At 48.8% G+C, this 12263-nt stretch overlaps 1 protein-coding gene across 2 annotated transcripts in view; it reads right to left on the reverse strand.

The window, feature by feature from the left end:
* The window catches only part of LOC144741987 (glycine receptor subunit alpha-2-like), a 28820-nt gene that overhangs the window by 10686 nt on the left and 5871 nt on the right, over positions 1 to 12263 (reverse strand). For both annotated transcript variants that reach the window (XM_078624592.1, XM_078624517.1), the window contains exons 3-6: positions 11246 to 11313; positions 9027 to 9256; positions 6998 to 7080; positions 6283 to 6420 (exon numbers count right to left, since the gene is read on the reverse strand). In XM_078624592.1, coding sequence (XP_078480718.1) covers positions 6283 to 6420; positions 6998 to 7080; positions 9027 to 9256; positions 11246 to 11313 — 519 coding nt within the window. The remainder of the gene's footprint in view (positions 1 to 6282; positions 6421 to 6997; positions 7081 to 9026; positions 9257 to 11245; positions 11314 to 12263) is intronic.

Raw genomic sequence — 12263 nt, forward strand, 5'->3', positions numbered from 1 at the left:
CGGAGGAACCATCAAAGGAGGACGGAGTAAAGATAAGTCGGAGTCGCCATCTTACCACAGTCAAGGAATTCGCCATCGGGGGCGATTGGAGCGCTTTTGCCTGCAGATTCTTGGCGGCGGTCCGTTCTGCGAGGTGGACCGATGCTGAGGCCTTCTCTTCTGGAGGACGAATCAGTTAGATTTTTTCGTTCCATAACCGCCGAAAAGAAGAAGACATTACGTGGAGTTTTTAAAGAAATGGCCGACACCTACGAGCCACCTGACGATGCGCATCGGCGATTTGCTCAACGACAACGAGCGCCCGAGGAATCGCCCGTTGCATATAGGGGTGCGGTGCTGGAGTTGGCTATGGCCGCATATCCAGAGACGACACCTGACCTGCTCGAGCCTCTCATCTTGGGTAAGATGCTCGAGCTGTCTCGGGATCTTGGGATTCCCATGCCTGTGTGTGGGCATGAGAAGCTCACTTCCCGGGCGGCAGCAAAATGTCTGGATGCACAGTTCAACCTCCGACGGTGGAAACAAGTCGCGGCGTGGACGGGGGGGCCCGTCGCAGAGGGTGGCGCTCTGGGTTGGGACCCTACGAAGGCGGTCTACGTGCCGGATGGGGGGGGCCCTCAGGAGCTGACGGCCGCCTCCGGTCCATGGTCGGGACGCGGTGGGCCGGGCCCGCGCGCTGCACCACCGGTACGGGGCCGGCGGGATGCAAGGCCTGCGCTTCGGCGCAACGACGTCGACTGCTTCCGCTGCGGGCGGAGGGGCCACTACGCAAAGGACTGCTGGGCCCGCATCCCGGGTCCGCCGCAGCAGGAGGCCTCATCAACGGACAAGCCGACCAAGAAACAGGCAAGTCGGCACGCACCAGACACCCGGCAAGGCTTTGCACCTCACCCATCACCTTCGTTGTGCGATCCAAATGTTGTTGTTAAAGAGAGGCCATCGACGGGGCCTTGTGGCTTGGTGATGCAGTGGCGCAAATTGGCACGGAGGGTCGTCGCGGCCGCTACGGGTTCGTCCACTGTACCGGGGTCTATACAAGGGGTGGACGTGCGCATTTTGGTCGATTCCGGGGCGTCCGCGACTATTATTTCGGATGTCATTTTCCATCTGTTGGGCATCCCACCCGGGGCCGTGCGTCCGGTTTACGGGTCGTGCGTCGCTGCGAACGGGGGTAGCATGGGCATCGTGGGCCAGGTGGACGCTAAAATATCTATCGGGGATGTGTCGGCCTCGGGCATTGTGTTGATTTCAAGATCCTTGGCAGTTCCTTGTTTATTGGGCACTGATTTCCTGGCTAAGATGCCTATTTTGATCAAAATTAATGAGAATTCTATTGAACTGCCGGGTGGCCGTCAAATCTCGTTTCTGCCGTCGCCCTGGGGGCGACCTGCTTCAGCCGCACAAGTGCAGGCGCTGTCTGTGGCATCTGTTGACATCCCACCTGGCTCACAGATGCTTATTCCCTTGCGGTATCGGAAGCCCCTGCCTGATCGGCTAGGAGCGGTTGGGGTCTTGTTGTCACCGTCAGCCTCGATAACGGCCGGGTTGGCGCTGGTTGGGGCACAGACCATCGTCCGGCCGGATCAATTACCGTTTTTACAGGTGCTCAATGCGGGTGCTGAAAACGTCTGTGTCCCGGCTGGTACGGTTGTGGCACATGCCACTACGGCATTTACGGCTCAGGATTGTTCGCATAGCCAGGGGGTGGTTGCTGGTGTTTCCGAGCCTGTGGCTTCGGATAATCGCTGGATTGCTAACTTATGTGACGGAAATTCTTCCCTGTCCGTGGATCAACGTGGTGCGCTTCACAAATTGTTATTGACGTAGTCGGATGTGTTCAGCTCCAATGATTTGGATTTGGGACGCACCTCGTTGCTTTACCATCATATTGATACAGGCGACGCTGCCCCTATTCGGTTGAATTCGCACCGAATGAGTCCCGCCGAGCGAGAACACGTTCGGGGGGCAGTGGAAGATATGTTGGCTGCGGACATTATATCGCCATCTAACAGCCCATGGGGCGCGCCTGTGGTTTTGGTCAAGAAAAAGGATGGCAAATTGCGATTTTGTGTTGATTTTCGCAAATTGAATAAGATATCGGTGGCAGATGCGTATCCCCTGCCGCGTATGGACGACTCCCTCGATGCATTGTCGGGGGCTAAGTTCTTTTCTACACTGGACCTCTCTTCGGGATTTTGGCAGCTTCCCCTTGATGGGCCCTCACGGGAGAAAACCGCATTCCGTACGCCGCAGGGGTTATTTCAACTCAACTGCCTTCCGATGGGGCTGAATGCGGCCCCTGCCACATTTCAAAGGCTGATGGAGCTCGTTTTGACGGGGTTGCAGTGGGAGACATGTCTCATATATTTGGACGATATTATTGTCTTCAGCCGCACATTTGATGAACATTTAAGGCGGCTGGAGACGGTGTTCACGAGGATGCCCTCCGCGAATTTGAAATTCAAACCAAAGAAATGTCACCTACTGCAACGGTCCGTCTGTTATTTGGGGCACATCGTGAGTGCTGAGGGGGTGTCCACGGACCCGGAAAAAATGGCGTGCGTCCGGGATTGGCCAACTCCGGCCACCGTGGGGGATGTACGTCGGTTTTTGGGATTTGCCTCGTATTATCGAAGATTTGTGCCGAATTTTGCGACGATCGCGAGGCCCTTGCACCTCCTTACGGGTAAGGGACGTAAGTTTGCGTGGGGACCGCCGGAAGAGGCGGCCTTTCAGAGTCTGCGCGATCTGTTGGCTACGGCCCCAACATTGGATTATCCCGATTTCGATCACCCATTCATTCTTGATACGGACGCGAGTGACACAGGTATTGGCGCGGTATTATCTCAGTCTAAAGGGGGCGTAGAGCGCGTCGTGGCATATGGTAGCCGGGTCTTGTCTCCCGCGGAAACCCGCTACTGTGTCACTCGCAGGGAACTCCTGGCCGTTGTTTTTTTCCTACGTCAGTTTCGACCGTACCTTTACGGTCGTTCCTTCATCGTGCGTACGGATCATGCGGCCTTGCAATATGCTCTTAAAATGGATCAGCCATCCGGCCAGTTGGCGCGTTGGCTGGACACGCTGCAGGAATTTTCCTTCCAAATTCACCATCGGAAGGGGGTGCGCCATGCGAACGCAGACGCACTTTCCAGATTGCCGCAGCACTCCCCTTGCAAATGTGCGTCGGGGACGCATAGATGTACGCCCAGTCTATCCCCCCCTCAGCCGCTGGCGTTAGCTGTCGAGAAGTCGGATGCTCCGATGGAACCGGGCCCGACTGACGGGGTTTTGAATCTGCCGCGGTCTGTTTGGATTCGGGAGCAGATGATGGATGAGTCGTTATTGTCCTTGCGGAAGCGATCTAAGGTGGAGAATGGGAGTCCGGGTACGGATGGGGTACCGGAAACCGCTCTCCGAGATGGTCTGCTCATGTGGAGGGAAGGACTCCAGGAACGCTGGCGTCTGGTTGTGCCAACGTCCCTGCGATACGAGTTAATTAGAACTCTCCATTGTGACACGCTCTTACATCTGGGTGTGCAGAAGACCTTATTGACGTTGCAACGTCATTATTTTTGGCACGGCATGGCGACAGATGTCGTAGGGCACGTCCGCGCGTGCCCTGATTGTGCCCGACGTAAGCCACCTAAACATCCTTATGTGCCGCCTATACAGTCAATTCAGGTGTCTCGGGTTAATGAATTGGTGGCACTGGACATTTTGGGACCTTTCCCACCATCGGCGAGGGGTAATAAATATTTGCTGGTTGGGGTTGAGTACCTCTCCCGTTGGCCGATGGCCTGGCCGTTGCCCGACCAATCGGCCGTGGCCATTACCGACGCCTTTTTGTTCGGGTACGTTATGGACAAGGGTGCGCCTGAGAGACTCCTCACGGACCAGGGCCGAAATTTCTCTTCTAAATTATTGGCGGAAGTGTGCGTGGGCCTTGGGACTAAGAAAGTACGGACATCCCCATACCATCCGCAAACGGATGGTATGGTCGAGCGGCTAAACCGGACATTGTCTGCCATGCTGTGCCATACGGTGAGTGAACAACAATCAGATTGGGACCTGCACATCCCGGGGGTGCTTTCGGCGTACCGGATGACTCCTCATGCGGCTACAGGTTATTCGCCGTTTTACCTTATGTATGGTCGGGAAAACGTGCCGCCGATGGATGTGCAATTGGGAACCGGTGTGAGGGGACCTCGTAAACCACTCCCAGATTACATTCGGGACACTGTTCGCTGGGTCACGGAGGCGCGGGAGAGTGCCCGCGTGGCTACGGCCAAAGCCCAGGCCCGGAACGAGCGGTATGCTCGACGTTCCAAGGGGGAGTGCCCCTGGAAGGTTGGGGACCTGGCCTGGCTCCATTGCCCGCAGGTGCGGCCGGGAACCTCTCCTAAATTTCACAAACCTTGGCAAGGGCCCGTCCGCCTCATTGAGGTTCCCAACCCTCAGTCGGCGCGTGTTCAGATTGGATCTCGCCGCTGGTTTGTTCACACGTCGCGCTTGAAACCATGTTGCTCCCCTACATGATACGTCATCTCCTAATGTTGCCTTGCCGGGGTCTGTTGCTGCCGACTCTCCCCTGCCTGCGTCCATTGATCTTGCAAGAGCGCCTGTCGTGCCTGTTCCAGACAGACCGGCCGTGACGCCGCAGGTGACGAAGGGCCCTGCTCGGAAGGTGCCTGCCAGGACTGCGGGAACTCCGGGCCCTGCGGCCCTTCCGACCCCGCTGCAGGCACATTCGCGGGACACGTCCGGGGCTAATTCTTCAGGGACACGGGACATTGGTGGACCTCCAACATCGACAGGAGGATTACGCCCTGTCACTCCTCAAACTCCATCACGTTCCCGCTCTGCGGGTGGGCCGCCGACCGTCCGGGACGGGCCGGCGACCCGCACACGTTCTAAATCCCTTACGTTTCGTTGATTGTTATGTTGCATTGTTGTTCTTACTGTTATATTTATTGCCTGCTTCTCGTACGTTCGTTGATTGTTATGTTGTGTTGATTGTTCTTACTGTTATATTGCATGCTTGGTGTCCTTTGGTGTGTCAAGGTCGGTTTCGCCCGCATTACTGTTTGGTATTGTTCAGCCGAGGTCGGCTGGGTTTTTCTCTACGGTGGAGGGTGGTGTAATGCGGGCGTAAGCGACCTTCCGGATGTGACGTCACGGAGAGGTGGAGTTATGTGACGTGGGAGAAAGGTTCGGGTCCTTAAGGGGAGAAACCGGAAGGAGACGGGAGAGAGTGGGAGACTGAGCAAGGGTGAGGCCACGCAGGGCGAAACCAGGGAGGGGTGGCACCGTCGGCCAGCGGTGACCAACCCCGGGAGCAGCCAGCGAGGCTGCGGGAGGAGACAGCAGTGGGGCTGCTGGAGAGGGAGAGCGGTGGAGGAGCTGCAGCGAGTACAGCCAGGGAGGCTGTGTATGGGAGACAGCAGCGAGGCTGCTAGGAGCTACGGGAGCGACAGGGAAACAGCCGCGAGGCTGTCCGAGGCTACGGGAGCGACACGAGGAGGAGCTGCAGCGAGTACAGCCAGGGAGGCTGTGTGAGAGTAACAGCAGCGAGGCTGCTAAGAGGCTACGGGAGCGACAGAGACCAACAGCGGGGCTGTTAGTGGTGACGGGTGTAACAACAGCGTCGGCACCGTGTGGAAGGTCTCAAAGGAGGACAGCCGTGTGGGAGACAGCAAACGAACCGAATAAAGGACACCAAGCCAGATATCGTGGTCGAGTCTTTTATTACAGATGTAAAGCTCTTGCTACCTTGAATGAAGCCAGCTGAACTGATAACAAACGAGTAAGCATGGCGAAACTTAATTTGGAGCTTTTGAGAACTTTGAGAGAGGAAGCATGGCCTTTGTAAACGAAGTATGCTTACTACATAAAAACCAACAAAGAATTGTAAACCTTGCGCTCTATCTTATTAATCGTATTTCGCATGTTGAATTTTCCTACAATTGTGATTTTTTTCTTCTACTTTTAACAAAAATTTGACTCGTCAAAAAATCTGAAAACTTCATCATTAATACTTCCCTATAATGGGAACATGGTTATTTGTTTAGGTTGTGTCACCACTGTCACTATAGTTCCTTGTTTTGTTTATTAAACATTCAAACATGTTCATTATCGGTCAACTGATAACCAGCAACCAATGTCTTGGATTTTTCTTTGCCTTGTCCGGTGGAAGGCAAAATAAGCCGGCGAGTCTTTACTTGCAAACATGTTTGTGCGCGAGCCGGGTTCGAGGGGTTGAGTGAAGTGTCTTGAACTACCCACCAGTCCCATACGTCTGCGTGCAGTCGCCGAGCTTTCCGTCTTCGTACACCGTGAAGGTGGTGACGATGCGACTCGTGTTGAACACGATCGGGTTGGTGTCATTCCACCGTAAAATCACGTCGTGCGTTGTGTATCCATCTGCATGGAGTTATGATTGGGATAGGATAGTGTGCAAGTGTGCGTGGGATCAGTGTTTTTGGCAGAAAAAAAATCCTTGTGAAAAGTAAAGAAAAGAAACACGTTTGTGCAGGCCATTCCTGTAAATTGCACGAACATTTAATACAATTCATGAAAAGATAGGAAAATAATCCATTATGTAACATTTTAATTACAGGATTGGGTTAAACCCCTTTTTACATCGTGTCACTTTACCAAGTTATTGGAGAGACTAAGAGCTACCTTATACAAACAAATCCAGAATATCTAAAATGCTACCTATGGAGATTGAAACTATTGTCGCAGAGTGTGTTCTAAATAAATGTTTGGAGTTTTAAAATACAAATAGTTTCACGTGTTTCATCTCAAATTTGAGCCTTTCTTCCAAATTATCATGACATATACCACTGATAGTGCAATAACAAATGTCAAAATGCCTATTTAGGCGGTACATATAAATAGGGTATACGTACACACGTGTCTCTGGTGGCGCTAAACGTACACAATCTGTTGATGCGAGCACACTGCAGCTGGTGGCCAGTTCTCGTGGAATACTCACAGCTCTCCAGGTTCATGTGGCACTTCTGCGAATCCATGGGGTAGTCATTCAGTGCCATTGCGCACTCAAGTGACATCGTCAACCTGAAATGGCGCACCGGTTATTGCACATCGCTCATCTTTGTTGTTTTGAGTCTCCGTGCAGAGGGGGTCTGTAATGTTAAACGTATTAACTCAATTCTATCAAGCATAACATTTGGTCAACAGATCTGATACATTCCACGAATTCACAACAGTAGCCTTTTATTAGGTTGCTTGCCTTATTGCTGCTGCTTATTGGTCATGGCACTTATATTATTCCTAGATATTGCATTTGAATTACGATGTTTTACAATTGTTATAATTAATATTGTAATTTAGATTGTGCAGTAGTAGTTTCTGCATCAATAATATTGTGCGTGATATTACTACGAGCAATAATTATACGAGTAAGCCACATTGAATTACTGCATGCTAAGGGCATGGTTAGCATGCCCTTAGCATGCCCTTTAAGACCAATATTGTAGATCTTAATAAGTATTGTTTATATTAATTTATTATGACGCTTGTTCACTCACGAGGTGTCTCAACACTTTCTTTCAAGAGGTCTCTGTCGAGTTTTTGCAGGAGGGAGAAAATATTGCAATGCTCATTACCAAATTAAGTCATTTGCGGGTAGTTATTTTGGCATTGGGATGTTTGGGCAAATAGCAGATACATTGTATGTTCTTGGAGCTTTCTTTCTATGATCGGAGGAAACCGAGAACCCCGAAGTAAACTCATGCAGAGCAGAAGGAAAGCATAAAATCTCCAGAAAGAACCCGAGCCGAGAATCAAACCCAGGATATTCTTGCTGCGAGACACAAGTGTTACCATCACTGTGCCACCTGCCGCCTTAAATGAATACAACTTTAGTCGAAAGTGTTGTTGCTATTATGAAAGTAACGTCTTTATAACTGGCCAAAATTTATCAAAGAACTGCAAAAAACTAAAGCGCCAATTTACAATAGTATTGGAACTAATTTCTAGGATAAATAACTATCATTGACGGCACCTAAATATCTAATGTCATCGGTTAATGAAACAAAAGAAAGTTTTGGTATCACAAATAAAATAAAAAATCTACCGCATCGCCATGATTACTGCCTTACAACATCGTTATTCGCAATGATATATCCACTGCTGGCTGTAGGTCTTCCCATAGCGTTCCATGCCGCAATTCGTCTTGCTCTTGGGCATGAGCTATTGTATCCTGCAAATTGGTAGAATACGAGTGAATACCGCCACCACCAACCCAGCCCCGTTTGGCAGAGCCGTTATCCGTGCCCTGTTGTCTCATTGCGGCCCTCGGACACTGATTCCCGAGCGCGTCAGCACTCACGTGATACTCACTTCCAAGGAAAAACGCGTGATGAAAAACTTTACAGAATCCATGGACACGCAATATATATTTTAAACGTCTTCCTTGTTTCAATGCAAGGTTTTAAAATAACTAGTATTACAATACTTGAATAAATTCATTTAGAATGCAATTGAAGGACGGAAAAAGAGTACGTACTTTTAAGTATCATGTTTCTTCGTGTTTTTATCTATTATTCCAAACGCCGGGACTTAATAATAATAATGATTATTTGGTTTTTGATACAGCTCATCTCAAACATTTGAAAGGGCACCCCCAGTGGCAGCGGTTCCTTTATGGGCACAAGGCGACCCGTAACCTGGTCTACAAACGGGCATTAGTCTGCCAGTAGGGGGCGATGATTGCTGTGTAATCCCAGTTGAGTAATTTTCGGCAATTTATGAATCTGGCAAATTTGGAAACTGACGACAGCACAAAATGGCTTACTCTTGCAAATAGTGTCACGGGACCTTTAACGTCTGCTTTGAAGCAGACGGCACGTACTTTAATTACACCCGCAGTATTGATCCAGGTCGGCGTGTTAGATTCAAACCGTGACATCTGCAACAAACGACGAACGCGATATCCGCTGGGCACGTCCCCGCCCATGGAGCCGTCATGAGCGGTGAAGGTTGTGGCGAACTGGATGCACCTCATGGTGTAGAAGACGTCCCCGTTGCTGAAGAGACGCAGCATCTTGTTGTCCGCTATGATTGCGTGTGCGCTCGCCGTCTTCTCGTTTTCAAAGAAGAGGCAGGGCTTCCAGATGCTGTCGATGTAGTTGTTGCCGAGGTCATACGAATTGTTAGAAGTAGAGGTAAAAAGCGACTGCAAACGATTGTCGTTCCACCTCATCTGCAGGATTATGGACGTCTGGTAGTCCTGGGGAGTAAAGGAGAGGAATAAGAGTAAGGCGATCTGACAACATCACTAGCAACAATAATAAACGAAATACTTATCTGTTAAGCACAATGCATCATCATCAACTGCGTAATTTAAGAATGATTACGTAGATGATGGCCTTCTGTTCACATGCAGATTTTCATTGTAATAAAAAAGATGTATGGTGCTTTTCGTTCACAGAGACAATGTGGAGAAAATTGGTCCATTCGACTGAAATCCCACCATAATTTTATTCCTGGTTGCGTTATCTGAGTATGGATGCCCGAGGAGATCTATTTTCACGAGCCTGCATCAGCCAACACACACGAGATTGGTCGGGCGTCGCCTCGTCTTTCGTGTCAGCCTAGTTTGATGTTTATTAACCTTAAAGGCTGATACAACATAAAACGCAAAGATCTCTTTAGCGCTGCTTATGTAATTAAACGTAATCGTCCACTCTCGATGATCAAGAAGATCTCAGGAGGAGGCAGGAAGAACCATAGATAAGCAGAAAGGCAGCCACACGATAAACCGCCGCCAACAATTGCTCAAGCTCTGCATTCCTCTAAATATGAAGCTGTTATATGCCAACTAATGCGTTCTCAGACGTAGGAGTAAACCAACGCGTGCGAGGGGTGGGGGTGACATTATATCACATAGAGACTAAATAGATGGTGGAGTCCAAATTTTTGTTGTACTGCCTTCTCCTGCCAAGCCAGGATATGGCATCTCAATGCCCACGGGAAGGGAGTTTCGCAACATTTATTTGATGCACCATCTCTCGCCTCCACAGTGCTCCATTACAGGCCACATGCGTAGCCTCCACCGCCTGGTTGTGATGTAAAATGTGTGTATGCCATTTTAAACTGCGAACACTCCCATGATGTACGGTGTAAATAGTCGCTCACGAATCCCAAATGGCAGAATCAGGCCATTGTCGCTGACAGGCAATCCATCCCAACGTAAACCAAGAACTGCCATCGTAAAGTGTACGAAAGTCGCGGCTGTTCTTGTCTTGTGCCGTGTCCCGAGGTGTCCCGGCACGAGTTTTAAGTTTTGTTAATGCAGAAAAAAGTATTCAACATTTCATAACTCTGCTTCTTCCCCCCCCGCCCCAACAACGAAGAAGCGGGAGATAATACAATATTTCACATTATCATGGTAAATGTAAACAATATAAATTAAATCATGATTCATTTTTGAAAGCTATTGTCAAGCGTGCCATATAGAAGCAGCACTCTTGCGATGTCACTCGACAGTCATCATCAGCATATTGTGGATAACACGAAATTTTTAAAAGTGATTGCCATTGGCAGTGGTGCATAACCACATTTAACAAAAAACCCGCAACAAACTTGTCAATACCACTGCCCTGAAGGGTATGTATATATATAAAACATAGGTTAGTTTTTGGGTCGTTTCTTCATTAAATATATCTTTAGTCAAAGCGCCACCTATTATAAACGGGGCAAAGCAATTACCCACGTGACAACTTCATTTGCTTGGCTTTGCCGGGTAGTTGAGGGTTATAAAAAAAACAAAGAACATACCTACACGATATAAACCAAAAATAAACGAATTATAAATCATGTTGTCCGTGAAAGCATATGTATACAACTAACGGAGCAGTCTTCTTGACGATAGTGTTGAATCTTCGTTGTCGCTCGTGCGTAAACGGATAAGTGAGATGAGCGGTGGACTCTGTGCTTGAGGGACAATGCTAGTTTCCGCAAAACTGAAAACCTATCATCCGACTGTTACTACGCTCCCACGTGTATTCTGCCCAACTTCACATCAACCCACAATGACTGGTGTGGTGTAGTTGAGTCAAGCAGTCTCCCCACAAAGCGGACGACGTGAAAGAAATGGCCTTCATCGAAGCAGTGATGAATTGATAAAACGGATGCACGTGTGCATGGTAAAAAGGCGTGACAATCGCAAGAGATTCGCGGAATTAGGTTGAAGCGGCTGATGATGTTGAGGTCTCACCATCGAAGTCTCCTGGACGGGTCCAAAGCGCTTGATGATCATGCTGCAATTTACGACAACAGGCTCTCCTGTAATAACCAAAACATGCCAGAGCACATACGAGTAAATACTAGGATTGGCCTGTTGACATTGCTTGGAAAGTGGTATGTTATCCTGATTCGCTGTAAAAGGGTTTTTTTGTCGCAGTGAAGAAGGTTTATAAAGTACAACACAATTTGACGGTATCCAGATGTTAACGTTTATTATATTTAGATGTTTATAAATTAATAAATGGAGAGGAAATGTATGGTACATTTTTTTTTTATATTGCATATGCTTATATATGTAATGAGTTGTAACATCACTACCATGTGGGTCTAATCTAGATTTGAAGTTTTCGTGACTGCAGGGATCCATACTCTTTGGTTCTTTTGGTAAAAGTCACGTAGGTAGAAAATAAATTAAATCACGACGTTTCGGGAGCAACGCAAGCGTCCGTCATCAGGTGGGACAACTACAGCAAGAATCAATTGCTGAAGTGGCTGCTGTAACAAGAGGCTATATAGGTAAGATAGGAGGGAGGAGCAAGGGGGGGGAGATAGAGAGGGGGGGGATAGGGAGAGGGGAGTGCTGCGAAAACGTTTAGAGGACGAGCAGACAAAATGCCGGGGGGGGGGGTGAGGGAAGTTGGCGGGGCTGGGAGTGGGGAGCTGAAACAACAGGAGATGCGGAAATGAAGGTAACACCATAAAGCAATTAAGGTTTTATTTCTAGATTTGAAGCTTTCGTGACTGCAAGGATTCATATTCTTAGGTTTTTCGGTAAAGTCACGTAGGTAAAAAATTAAAATTAATAGCTGTATCAAGTAAGAGGATACAGCTATCGTGCTGTGACGGTTCCACCTGAAGATGGAAGCTTGTGTTGCTTCCGAAACGTCGTGATTTTTTTTACTTTTATTAATTTTAATTTTTTACCTACGTGACTTTACCGAAAAAACCTAAGAATATGAATACAATTAAGGTTTTACCTGGTTAATAAC

Source organism: Lampetra planeri, chromosome 1 (genome assembly GCF_965212315.1).
Source record: "Lampetra planeri chromosome 1, kcLamPlan1.2.h2, whole genome shotgun sequence".
In the NCBI taxonomy this organism is placed as follows: domain Eukaryota; kingdom Metazoa; phylum Chordata; class Hyperoartia; order Petromyzontiformes; family Petromyzontidae; genus Lampetra; species Lampetra planeri.